A 14,358-nucleotide genomic window follows, 5' to 3' on the forward strand; every position below is an offset into this window, starting at 1 on the left:
TCTTTCTCTCTGTGTCCATTTGTGCATTTTTTTTTTTCTCAGCCAGCTTTCTCACAGCCGTCAGCTGAAGAGCGATGATGACAATGTTCTGGTATCTCACTGACTCAGACCGTGTGGACCCCCCGTCTTTTAATCTGCAGCCACCCACAGGCTGAAATCCTTCACTCTCACTCTTACTCTCACCCCCTCCACGTCTTCCTGTTTTTTCTTTGCATAGAAACACCAGTGTGTTGATCTTTTGTCTCCTCGTTTCTCTCTCATTTTTCTGCTTTGTTTTTGTCCAAATACACAGAAAACTATGGAGATGTTGGAGCACTCACCTAAAAGTGTGGGTGGGGAATCGTCTTGGCAACCACAGAGTGCATTGTTTTATTTTTCACTGAGATCTTTATTTATAAACGGACAAATCTTCAGCTTTTGTTTTGGGAAATTTGCAGTTTATGGAAAGTTGCTATTTTGCAACTTAACGCTGATGCAAAAGTATGGGGTTTGGGCTTTTTCTATGGATGAAGAGTTGCTGACGGCTGTTTTTCTTTTCCCCTTTTTAGTTTAATAATAACATAATACAAAAATATGTGTTGAACAGTATTGTATTGTCTCTGTTATCAGTCTCTTTAAACTGAAATTGGTTGAAAAAATAATGTTGTGAGTAAAAATAATATTGAAATAATATTGGACGATTAATGAATAATAACGAGCCAATGCCAATTGTTAAAAAATGGCAAATATGAGCCTGATTGATCACAAAACAGACCTCTATAGTCTGCCCTGTATTTCTCAGTGTAGCCACATTTAGATCTTGTGTCGCCCGGTGACATTCCTGCACTGCACACAGGAAGTGATTCCTGTTTTATTGAGGCAAAGACAACATTGTGCTTGTAAAAGTGGGACAGTGGCAAACGGGTTGGATTATGACTGGGAAAAAAAGCAAAGAATTGGTCATAAGGAAATTCTACTGCTCAAATAAACCTGGTAATTTCACCTTCTTGGCCCCACCCACCCCGCTCTGCTGCTGTATACACACAAATGCTCCCTTAGTTGGATCGGAGACTTTTTTCAGTCACAGCAAATTTCTGTTCAATGAGACCAAATGGAGACGGAATAATAATAATTATTATTAATAATAATAATAATAATAATAATAATAAGAATAATAATTATTATAATAATAATTATTATTATTATTGTACAGGGAAACGTGTTTCTTTACTGTGCATATGACAATAAACACTTTGAATCTTGAATAAAAAAAAATTACGCACTGCAGCTTTAAAGAAACTAAAGTCTGGATCCTCGCGTTTTCCCGTCGCTCCAAAAGTTGCAACACAGGAGTGTCCACAGTCGACGACACTGGTCAGTCTGCGTGAGGTCAGCGGCGCGAGGACGGCTTATCAGCACTGCTGCCGCTCAAACCGCATCACTCACACACTGTGATGCCACTTATCTGTCTGAGCTGTCAGGAGACAAGGTCTAAACACTTCTTTATCTGCTGTCCCGACCTCAACCCCCTTACCCCCCGCCTCCACACTGGCTCCTGCAGTGAGACTTTGTGTGTGTGTGTGTGTTTGTGTTCTGAGCAGATTCCATTTGGCACCAGCCAGTGCACAATGCTCTTGAGTCACCAGTCGGTGGTTTAATCACCAGCAGAGGTGTGAGGCTGCAGCTCCGACATACCTGCGCCCATAAATCACCGTCTGAGTTGGCGACTCAGAGTAATGTTTAAAATCCAAAGCATTTCAACGGATTCCCTATTTTACTCCCATTTATTCATGAACAAATGGAACTTTTTAACACTTCTGTGGTCTCCAGTTTCCAGCAAATTATGGATTTAATGCACAGAAACAGCTGAAAAGTGTAAATTCTGGTGTTCTATGATTTAAAGTCTTTCGTGGATGTTTTTCTACTTGTATCAGACAGTGAAACATGGAAGAAAGTGCAGTAAATTCAACAGTTTTTTTGACAAATCACATAATTAGGCTGTTTTATGTAATGTCGTAACGAACTGGGCTTTGTTCAGACAGGAAAATGGGATTTTTTTTCTTGTCAAATCTGGTCTTTTGTAATTGTATGTGACGTCAATCATATTGTGTGTCTTGGCTGAGTTGCCTTGGTAACAGCTTTGGTCTAACAATGTCTGTGGTAGGGCCGAATGACTTCTGAACGCTTATCTAATAGTGAATATTTTGACTGAAATTGTGATTGCAATGGTACTTTTTAAATATTTTATTCTGATTTTCATTTGAATATACATATTTAAAATGATAACTGAGTGATATTTGGGCAGATTTGTGAGAAACAAAGACAAATTAGAATATGATGTGTCTGGATCAGGACAATATTTAATCCAAAATGGTAATTTTTTCACACATTGTGGGCTTTAAACCTCTTATGACCATAATTATAACCAGGCTGCCTGGATTTATTTTGATTTGATGGCTGTAGAATTGTCACAAAATGACATTTATTCAATATTAGTGTTGACTGTGCAATAACAGTTTAAACGACTGAAAAACGGGCATAACCATGTGACTCGCTGGTGAAACTTGCCTGTGATTGGGCGGTCATTCCGTGGAAGTCCTGAGGGCTGCCGTAAGTTTTAGGAGTCTAGGAGTTACGGTAACGAGAAGTACGCGTGCCAAATCCTGTCAGCAACGATGGAATGGTCCTAAGAGACAGCCCTAGTCTGTGGTGAGGCTTTAAAACACTGATGCAGAAAACTTTGTTTCCAACCCATCGCCCTTTCACAACGCTTTCCCTGACGGAGGAGACTGCCACTTATCGGCCCTTCCATCACCGGTTTTGACGTCATTGTCGTGTTTGTGTCTGTGAAATGCAAGAGACAAGAGACGACGATTTGAGATCTGATTTGAGATGATTTGGGGGGTGTTTGAGGACGTGTGCAATTGCTGGATGGATCTTTTTAGTTTCACCAACCAATTAAAAAGCTCTCAAATACCTGAGTATTCTCTGACAACTACTGCCTAAAACCTCTGGGTTTGCGGAAAGATTTGCTCAAACCTTTACTCCCTTTATTCTCTGACGCAGAGACATGAATTAAAAACCTTTTACCTCCATGGTCACTGTTTTTTAAATAACGGCATCATGTAAAAGCATAGACCGTGCAGTCTTCTGGATGCAAAACAAACTTCTGCTGTGAAGCCGTAAGATTCGCTCTTAAACTGGCGCCATGACAGTTTTACAATGATATTAGCTGTCAATCATACGTGCCGTGATTTATCGCCCCGTTTTCCTCTGAAGGGAAAGATACTTTTACATAATTGACACCATGTGCTGTGACGTTTTATAAATCATTCATTTTTCCCATAGACCTCCTTTTCAGATGGATTTCTGAAACTGCCATTTTCATCCTACTTCCTGGGCTTTACTTTAAAAACCGTGAAGGTAGAAAGGTTTAAATGGCTCGTCAGGTCGTCCGACTGATGTTGAACATTTATTTACCACCTTGTTACAGACTTGCTTTGTGGAGTTTGCTTTGAAACACAAACTGAGGTTTCTGTGTTTCAGCCAAGGCAACATTCCTGCGTCACCAGTAAACTTGGGTATTAGCTGTTTGCATATTTCCCTTTTGATCCACGATAACTTATTTTGCTCGCTTGCACATGAAAGACAGATTTTTGGATGCTACACCTCCTGAGGCGCATCTCCACCCCCCCAACTCCGTCCCGACCCCTCCTCCTCCTCCTTCTCCTCCTCCTCCTCCTCCTCCTCCTCCTCCTCCTCCTCCTCCTCCTTCCATGGGTCAAGGCCACATTTGCTTTTTTAAAGGCCCCGGGAAAGTGAGAGAAGCCACAGCAGTGAGGCGGAGCAGCAGCAGGAACAGTGGCACAGGAGGATTTAACTGCAGCGTGTTAATTTGTATCTGAGGTTGTGATGTTAGAGGGGAGGCCCGATCAGAAAGCACTGGTCCGTAGAGAGAGAGAGAGAGACGCAAAAAGGAGTCGGGTTTCAAGTTTGCGAGGGCCCCAAGAGTACGGACGCACTGAAGCTGCCTTTGTTTGACTGGGAACCAGAGAGAGAGAGAGAGAGAGAGAGAGAGAGAGAGAGAGGCAGAGAGAGAGAGAGAGAGCAAAGAGAGCAAAGAGGAGGAGAGATTTTAGTTTGGAGTAAGTGGTGAGAGAGAGTCAGAGCAGGCTCCATCTCTCTCTCTCACTCTCACTCTACCTTACTGTCAAACAGGGCCAGTTTAGTTTGGATCTAATCTCACTCACCACTACCTGAAAATGTCCTCACGGTAAATGAAAAAAAGCCCCACAGTTGTTTTCTCTGTGAACTTTTGAGTTTCAGTTTTCTCACTTTTTTTCACTTGTCTTTTCTGTGCAGCAGCAGCAGCAGAATTCCTGCCTGGTTCTGTGGATTACTCCTGCTCATTGTCCGGTTCTGCTGCCATCACTCCTCTGCCTATCAGCTGCTGGACGGTATGTGTTCACACTCACTCTCTCTCTCTGTCTCTCTCTCTCTCTTGATTGCCTTCTGCTGCTGCTGCTGCTGCTGCTGGGGGAAAATCTCTGGCCAACTTTCTGCTGGCTCACGACTTTTCATGTGTTGAATATGAATGATGACACTGTTGCTGGGCCTGGTGTGCAGTGGAGGCTTTCACTGAGGCATGATATTACTTTATCTTATCCTGTGCAGTTTTGTGCGGGGGATGATATGAATATTATAAGTGGTACTTTAGAATATTTAATTTGGTCCTTTTTTTTCAGTTTAAATATTCATAAATCTTTTCTTCACATCTTTGGGGTTTCTCCCAATATTAATTGCATGCTTTTTCTTTCCTGAATATGTATGAAATGGAATAAAAGAAGGAAAGTTTTGGCAAATGGAATGAAGTTCCTCAAGTAAATTAGGACTGTTTTGGCAAAAATCTGGCAATACAATGCACATATTTGGATATGAAAATCAAAGTTTTGTCTGGGAGCAGTGGAGGATAGTGAAAGTTGTTGAAAAGCCTGCTGCCAACTAGTGGTTGGAGGCTTAAATGCAGCACAGAACCACTGTGAAGAATATTTCCTTATTTATACAGCACTTCAGAGAATCAGTACATAATTACACCATTGAATATTGCCCTATATTATATTTTCTTAGACCCCTAAACTAGATACAGACTCACACGTATGTACATGTTAGCGTTGTCATTGTCAGGATTTGCAATGGTGCTCAAAATCTTTGATAATGCTTAAATATTTGTGTTTTCAAGGTTTGAAAGTGCCTGAATTTTGGAGAATTTGCTTGAAAATGCTTGAAATGCTAGCTCTGTTTCTTCCTCAACAAATAACTCACTGACTGAATAGTTCTGGTAGTCTGTCACATATGTGACTATAAAACAAGAAATTGGTTGTTTGTAGCACAACACTGTCTTTTGTTGTTGTCACAAATGGATTGAAATAATCATTCTTATTATGCATGTTAGTCATATTACTTTACCACAGCTGTCAGGTGCTGGAAAAGCTTGAAATTGGACCTTGAAGGTGCTTGAAATGAACAACCAAAGAGCCTCAAAATGCAAACAACCTGTAAAAAGTCTTTGAGGGGTTTTGAGTTTAAAGGTTTGAACACCAATTTACATCAACCCCCCCCCCAGTTCCTTACATTTAATTGTAAAATTTAAGGCTTTGATTTGGTCCAGAGACACTTTTTATGAGGCTGTTTTACAAGAAGTCGTGTTGTGAAGTGAAGAGTGGAGCTTCTCTTGATACCTGCTTACTCCTGTGCTGCTCCTGTTAGATGATGGTGGTTTCAATTATATTCTGACTGATGCGTTTCTTAAGAGCCTCTGTGCAACGCTGCACTGTCTGCATACTGTTTTCACAGCTTTAAATCTGAACTGTGTCCCATGATTAATGCATCAATCAGGAGGACACTGCAACGTGGTCCCAGTTAGTCCTCAAAGAGCTGCATGCTCTTCTTTCCCACGGGCAAAAAACCTTAAAAAATGCTGACAAGAGCCGCGGCACAGTCAGTAGCACTACATTATTAAGGTAGTGAAGATGATGTCATGGCATGAAGGTCAGTGTCAGTCATGTCTTGGAGCAGTTTTTCTGTTTTATTAGTTTTCATCCTTGGCCTCCAGAAAAGGACAGCCAATAAACCGCTGCTATCGTCAGCCTGAAGGAATCCACATTGGCATTTGTGTGTCTGTATGATGACCTATGATCACCACAAGGAACCCCCAGTGTCACAAAAGCTGGATTGTCTGAACGCAGTCAAATAACTGTGTGGTCTCTTGTGCTAATTTGGCCCCAAGGAGCTTAATTGCTGGGTTGACATTATGGATTAAACCATAGACCACATCATTTTTTGAAAAGTGAATGCAGTCTTCTGGTTCTCCAGAGGATGCCGATGCAGAAGTACATAGCCAAAAAGCCACTAGGGGCATGACTCTGCTGGTTGCAAAAAAAAATGTGCCTGTTTAAATAGAGGTCTATGGGAAAATTAACCTTAATGATCTCATTGGCTAGTTTCAGGTCTTTTTCAGTCGAGCAGAAATTATGTTCCCATTTAGAGGAAAATAGATGATAAAGTACAGGACATATGAGTGGACACCAGTGTGATTGTAGGCGTTACCTCTGACCTTTCATTTGCAAAATGGCAGCAGACAAATCGCAATTCTGGAGGCTTAAAAATCCTGTATGTCTCACACTTCACTGTGCACAGACTGTTGAAAAATGTAAATAAAAAATCAAGATTGGGCTAATTCATAAAGGGTCTACAATAACTGTATCATAATAATATAGAGTTGAGTCTTTGATATCGGACACAAAAAAAAGTGGTGGCCATGGAGACCAAAACCTGGTCCTAATGAGGCATAACCTAATTTCTGAGGCTAAGATTTGACTCGTGGTTCAGTGAAGGTTAGGGTTAGGTATTACCTGGTTATGGTTCAGGTTGGGGATAGGGCTTTGTGTCAATGCAGAAACCTGTGTGTGTGTGTGTGTGTGTGAAAGAGTGAGGTTCATTAAAAGTGTGATACAGTGGTCCAGGTCCTCCAGTGTCTGTCTGTGCTCGAGGCTCCACTGTCAGCCTGTTTGTGACTCTGCCATATTCATAATCGACTGCTATGATTCACTTTTTCATGGGGAGGAAAACACGCATGCTGGCTCACTTTCCACAGAGGGAGAGAGTGTGAGAGAGAGGGAGTGAGAGAGAGCACCGGGGACAAATATTTCCAGGCTGCATGCTGTAAATATTCTTGAAAACAGAGCTGTCTCCGTGGCAACATTAAGATTCTGAGTTGAAGTTCATGTCGCTCGTTTCCTTGGCGTGAACTGGTCCGTGCTGGACTCGTGTGTCCGGATGTTTTTAGCTGCAGGCAGTGGAACTTAAAAAGCTGGAAAAACAAAACAAATCTCATGTTTTAACGTTTTTACTCAAAAGTCAATGGAAAACCATGTGGGCATGTTTATAGGTGTGTGTGTGTGTGTGTGTGTGTGTGTGTGGAGGTGATAAATGGGTGAAATAACTTAGGAACATGAAGTAAATAGTGCACAACAAAAAGATGGAAAGTGAATGAATGCACTGCATGTAGATTCATTTATGGTTACTTCAGTGAATGAATGAGTGGACCAAAGTTTGAAGTCATGGAGTGAGTGAGTGAATGAATGCATTTATTACCTGCTTACCATTGAGTAATCAATAGTGCTTTAGGGAATAATGATTAATATATTTAAAACTTGATCTCCGAGCAATAGGATGTCCGTAGATGGTACCATGTTTGATCAAATGAGAGGATTAAAGTCCAGTATTAAGTACATGCTAAATCAGTTATGAAGACGTTCTTGGAAACAGATGAGTGAATACATGAGTGAACAGTTTTTATAGTAAATCTTTCAATTAAGATCAAGCAAACAAACAAAAGCACATGAAAGCAGCTTTGGTCCTGACATCAGTTAACTTTACTTTGTCTTTGTTGTCATGGTTGTTGAGGGTTTTTTTTGTGAGAGGAAAAGTAAATCCTCGCAAAATGAAGATGTTCACTAATGATTCTGTGAACAAACAAGGCTCGTACGGTTGTTTTTTTTAGCCTTTTCAGCCTCAGGTGATTGTTAATCAGCAGTTGCATACACACATACATGCAGCCCACTCCTGTTATTCTCCCATCTGCTGCTTATTATTCCCATATAATAAGTTCCTAATTATCTGAGTGGAATGTCATGAGTGGCCCAGACACTGCAGCCTATTAGAGTTATTGAATGAAGATGACTCTGGTGAGTGCGTTGTCAGTGATGATGATGAGGATGATTGTGATGATACTGACCAAGACAATTATCATGTGAGTCTTTGGAGATCGTTATAAAATATATGAAAAGTGTTGACATGAACATGAATTCTTTATCAGCACCAGCACAATAGTTAATAGGTTTGATGATGATATAAACAGATTAATTTATTCCACACACACATGACTCACAGATTGCGTCTGTTTTGAATCAGGTTATCTGGAGCCTGGTGACACAGAATTGACAGACCCTTCGTTTAGTACCAAAAACAAAAAAAACATGATCTTTTTTTCCTCAACTCAAAAGTCTCTGTTTTAATGTCTGACAGAACGTGCATCAAACAAGCACAGAAACACCAGTTGGACATATGTGAAGCTGCAAAACAAACAAGATAATAAAAAACAAGTTTATATGACAAAATAAAACGCATCATAAAATATTTAAATGAAGGAAGCTAGAGCACAAAAACACAGAGACGCACCCTGATAGGTACACGCTCAAAAGCAAACAATGGGGAATAGAGGTAGGTCAAAATATCGATTTAATATATGAATGCTGAAATGAATGAGGTGGAAACTTGGGAGGAAGTGACCTGGCTGAAGAAGTTTACGGCGGGATAATGTGGAGGAAAGGTGGAGAAAGCTACGTTACGAGATGCAGTCAATGCTCCATCCATGTTCCATACATAGACTTGATGCACTTTGTTCTCCGTGTTGTGAAAAAATGTGAGAAATCCTGCACTTTTGACTTTTCACGTTAACGTTTTTGTTTTCTTCAGTTCGTCAGATATCGTGATTTATCGCAATAAGACTGTCTTGCAATATATTAATTATCCCAGAATAGTCGTATCGTGATATTATTGGTATCGTGGACCATGTATTGCATGTCGTAATAGGGAAACGGCAAGGGACGTCTGTTACTTGGCAGGTGACTCTCTAAAGGCACCGGAGTGCAGAGCTGATTTTGGATAATAAATATAAGAGATATTGCTAGAAATGTGGCAGATAAATACAGATATTCTGTTAATCACACATCTGATGGGCTTCAAACACAGCTACTTGTCTGTCAGGTAAAACAACAAACAAGGAAAAATAAGTAATAAGTGGCATTGTTATATAAATACTGCATTTATTAATTTTATTTTTTTTTTAATCTTTGATTCTCTCTGAGAAAGTACAGAAGCTGTTGACACAGTTTTGGAGAAGTTTAATGGAAATTCATTGCAAACATTGGCATCTGATAGACGTCACTCCAAGAAATCGCTTCAGAAACACCTTGATCATAAATAACGGAGAAGTAAAGTGACATTGAGTGCTAAAGGAAGTCGTGTGTAAATCTTCCCCCCCGATCCACTCGGCCCTTATTCTGGCTTAATGAGATTTTGGCTCGGTGTCAGTTTTGATATACAGGCTCTCTGGACCCAGGCCCATGCAGCAACGTTTAAGACATCAGGTTTTGGTTTAAATGTGTAATTTCAGCTCGGGCACAGTGAGATCCTCGGCTCTGTCCAACAATGATTTCATGAATTGGTGAGAAAGAGCAACACTCTCGCCGCACCGGAGACTTTTAATGATTCTGACACTTTCCCTGTAAATAAATGTCCTGTTAGTTTTACATTCGCCACACACATAAATGCGAGTTTATTAACATTTTTACATTTTCATGTTTATAAATACAGAATTTAAGGGTGGTCTGTCCCACAAAACTATCATTAAGGTCCGTTTTTGAAGTTATACCCTTTTTAGTTGTTTTTTTTTGTGTAAAATCTATAATTATCATGTTTTCAGGTTCTCTGCATTATAAGAGAATTAAGAGGAACAGTTTAACATTTTCAGGAATATGATTGGCTTGGTTTCCTTGAGTAGAGTTGGATAAGAGGATTTATTTATTTCTGCGGGTGTGGCAAATTGGCAAACTATAAATCAGTGATTCCCAATGTGTGGGTCATGGCCCCCTTTTTTGGTCGTGAAGGTACTGCAGATGGACCGTGAAAAGTCGGAAAAATCATGTTTTTATTTTCGGGTTTGAATTTATGTTTGGAGAAAACCTGTAAATTGTTTTTGATTGGAAAAAAGTTGCTTTTCAAATTGTTTAGGTATTGTTTGTGGGATATGAATAGTTTATCATGCTGGTTTGTTTTGTCCTGTAGATCTGGCACAAGCCTTATTTACTAATTTGTGAAAAATTGTGTTGCAAGTAGGGCCGCAACTAACGATTATTTGCACAATCGATCAATCTATCGATTATTTTCTGAAGTAATCGTTTGGTCCATATGTCAATGTCAGAAAACGTAGAAGAAAGAAGAAAGCTTCAAACCGAGGAATCAATTTTCAAAATAGTTGACGATTAATTTAGTAATCGAGTAATTGTTTCAGCTCTAGTTGTAAAGATTTGGTTAGCTTAGCTTAGCATACGGACTGAAAACAAGGGGAAACATAAGTTTGGCTAAGGTGCTCACTCTCTAGAAAGTCAGTTCACATTTATGGTGCGTTCCAGCTGTCGATGGAAGGCTTCATTTCCAAGTTCCTAGTTCAACCGGAACGCCCACTCAAGTCAGAATTGTACATCGGAAAGTGGTAGCAAACTCCCAAAATAATATTCCACGATGGCTGCCACTCACGCCAATAGTTAAAACACTCTTCTTTTGCTGCAAAATGGCCTTCTGTCGTTTTTGTTTCACATAGAAGTGTTCAATTTTTTTATCCGTGGACTCGTAAAATACCACGTAGTGTCGATAACGACCCCAGATGCTTGGAACTTGGGCAAGTCGGACGTGACACCACTCCCACCTCTGACTTCCAATGTTAATGGCATTCTCCATTACAGTCTGTACAAAAAGGCTCATTCACTTAACCAAGATGCCAAGTTATTTCTTTAGAAGACATTTCATGTAATGGAGAATTTCCTCTCTGATGATGACGTTTCAAACGAAAGACTTTGACCGACTCTGTATTTGTTTGTCTGTTTGCTCCCGGGACAGCAACGCAAGCACTTCCTGTGGTTGTTTAATTCCCCCGCGCATCAGCAGTCTGAAACTGATTCAAGATGCCCCCACACATGTTTCTGCATCCCAGATTAATCCTTGCTGGTGTTTATCGTGCCACATTTTGTCCAATATATAACTGATCTCGTCTTCATCAGACTCCAACTTTCTTTCACTAATGATTTTGTGGATTCCACAGAATGCTTTTCCTACTTACAAAACATCCAAAGCGACTTACAATGGAATTGTGTACAATCAGCCAGGGGTGGAGTCGAACTTGGGACCATTGCCACCATGATGTCTTTCGCACACACACCTACTCTGTCTTTGCCACTTGATCAAAATGGCTCAACACCTTTTTTTGTTAGACACTGATTACTTTCAAGTGTTTAACATCGGATTTGCTGACCCGACACTTTGAGGGAAAGCTGCATCACAGTCGCCGAGCTGTGACGCTCGTATCTGCGAATGATCTGAGCTAAAGCCCAGTGACCAGAACCATGTGCATTTGACTAGAGGCATAAACAGGAATCGCTAAATTTGGACCAGGACAAAACAAATCCTTATTTAGATTCGTGGACGCGGTGTGAGCTCCAGACACTGAAGAAAGATTCTCCAGAGGACAAACGCAGGAAGTGTTTAAGTGTAGCAAGGATTTTGTTTGGGACGGCAAATGTGTGCCCCTGACACCAAAGGTCACTTTGACCATTTTACAAGTCATTGTTTTGTGCCAAGTAAAACATTTAACAGCCACACCACCATAAACTACAACATCATTTCATAAATCACAGGTTATTTTTATGTTATCTTTGTTTACCCATCATTAACGTGGCCTTATCTGTCCCTCAACAGTCCTCACTCTGTGAAATCAAAGCTCTGACCATCAAAGAGCTTTTATACTAAATGCCCTCAAAATCCTGAGCCCTCATTGTTTGATGTGGTCAACTGATTTCTTTTCCTGCAGTTAATTGTCACATGAGCCAAACCAAATGAAACACTATTTATTTATTTATTTATTTATTTATTTATTTATTGAGCTTTGATTCCAAGGGTTTGCCGTCCAAAACAGTGATGGCTGTGTTTATTTGTATATACTTAATGATTCTGTTTTACCTCTTATAAATGTTTGGTAGCTCTTCTGAGCATTTTTTTATGATTAAAAAATAGTGTAATTGCCTTTTGAAAAACTTAACTGAAATACAAAACAGTGATTTCTTTTACTATCAGGTTTGATGTTTGCTTCTAAAACTAGGGAGGGCATATTTTATTGTTGCACTTAAGGTGAAGAATGTATTGAGAAATCTCAACTGAATCGGCATAAAAACCTGACAAATAAACAATAAATTCATGCATTCTTTGGACAGTTTATGGACAAAAATATAAATTTTAGACTTTTCGCTTAAGAAATCTCTACTTTTGTCCACAGTCCTGCATTAAATATAATGATTGGGCTTCTAATGTGTGTTTTAAATGGTAAATCTTAACTTTTCCCCTTTAGGCTCTATAATGTTTTCACTCTCAGGGTATACGACCCGCCTCAGCTCAAGTAAATCTTACTGTATCTTGTTTTAGTTTTTTATAGATTTGAAATATTTCATCATTTTTGGGCACTCAATACATTTCTAATGAGAATCATGCCTTTAATTTCCCAATCTTGACCCAGTTTATGCGCAGAATAATGTAGGACTTAAATGTTGAGTGCTGCAGTCCCCTGAAACCATGTAGTTCCATGTTAAAAGAACACAAATCAAACATTTTGTGAGCCCTTTATTCTGAAAGTGCTATGTTTTTCCCAGTGGACAAACATTGGTTTTGTCCAACAACAGATTCAGTGGTGAATCTTTACCGCTATCGTCCACTAATGAAGTGCCAGTGACCAAAGCTCTGTACTGCCGGTTACTGTAGAGAATAAATAAGAATATATAAGAGCATTCCTTCTCTGCAGCTGAGGTTTGGAACATCATCGCACTCAAACATGGTCCCAGCTTTGAAGCACAGTGCACTCTGTGTACCGCGAGGGCGTTTTTACTTCAGAAATGCTGACACATGACACATAAATTTGAGTCTTCCTCCTCAGCGGCACATCAAAACTTGTATTTTTAATGTGAAGACGTCAGAATTAGCATGTTTGTTTGTTTTTCTAGGGGAGCAGCTTCCGTGGCTGCAAAACATGGAATATCCTCCTGACAGTGTGGAAAGTTTGTGTCAGGACAGAAAGATGGAGCAGAAACACAAGCAGGTGTCTGTTCAGTTTGTCTACGGAAGACCACAGAGAGAGAGAGAGAAAATAAAGAGCCATGTCCTGTCATACAGGGATGGAGAATATGACTTTCTAATGAGGTCATGGAGTGCAGAGCCAGCACTGTGAGACTGAAACCTCCACACATGCAAGGAAAAGAGGATTGCACTGTCCAGTGGTGTCAGAGCAGTTGTCAGTGAGAACAGATTTATTTAAGTCTTCTTGTTTCCTCTCCCCACTTTAAAAATATCACCTTTACCCTCGTCTGCAGTCTAAACTCTGCTTGCTTGATCAGTTTGTCACATAAAGACCAGAAAGTCTGTGTTGAAGATAAAGGATCTCTTTGCTCTCTGTTGGGTTAAGTTGCTTCTGGGGTGAAGGTGACACTCAGATAATCATTATTAGACGTTTAGCTTTGTGTATTCTCTGTATTGCTGCAGTAAAAGGGTATTCCAAATACACTGCCTGGCCACACACTTGAAATATCTTGATGGACTGCCTTTTAGTTTTCATTGTGGAAAGCATTAGCCGAGGCATTGTTTCAGTTCACTTATTCAATGTCAAAACATTTAATTCCATCCAGAGTCACATTAGGTCTTGTATTGATGGAAGAATTGGACTTCAGAGTAAAACCGTGTCTCGTTCATCCCACACATTCTCAATGGGCTTAAGGTCTGGACTCGGCAGTGGACAATCTTGTCTCTTGATCCCCGAACCATTATTTCACAGTTTGAGCCGGATGAATCCTGGCATTGTCATCTTGGAACGTGCTCGTGCCATCAGTATATACGGCTGAACACGGCTTTTAAATTCCAATCCCTGGAGTTTTCTTCACATTGTGTTTGTGTGGAAATACTCTGCCTTTTCACCATTAAAACACATGTTGACTTTTTAATGAT

At 40.1% G+C, this 14,358-nt stretch overlaps 1 protein-coding gene across 5 annotated transcripts in view; it reads left to right on the forward strand.

The window, feature by feature from the left end:
• The first annotated feature begins 3,797 nt into the window (after positions 1–3,797).
• Positions 3,798–14,358, forward strand: part of LOC131463939 (collagen alpha-1(XV) chain-like) — a 62,435-nt gene continuing 51,874 nt past the window's right edge. For 3 of the 5 annotated variants that reach the window (XM_058636142.1, XM_058636481.1, XM_058636395.1), the window contains exons 1-2: positions 3,798–4,251; positions 4,338–4,436. In XM_058636142.1, coding sequence (XP_058492125.1) covers positions 4,242–4,251; positions 4,338–4,436 — 109 coding nt within the window. In that variant the 5' untranslated portion in view covers positions 3,798–4,241. Of the gene's footprint in view, positions 4,253–4,337; positions 4,437–14,358 lie in introns of all 5 variants that reach the window. The other 2 variants (XM_058636229.1, XM_058636312.1) reach the window with 2 other exon arrangements.

The sequence above is a fragment of the Solea solea genome, chromosome 1 (genome assembly GCF_958295425.1).
Source record: "Solea solea chromosome 1, fSolSol10.1, whole genome shotgun sequence".
NCBI classification, from domain to species: domain Eukaryota; kingdom Metazoa; phylum Chordata; class Actinopteri; order Pleuronectiformes; family Soleidae; genus Solea; species Solea solea.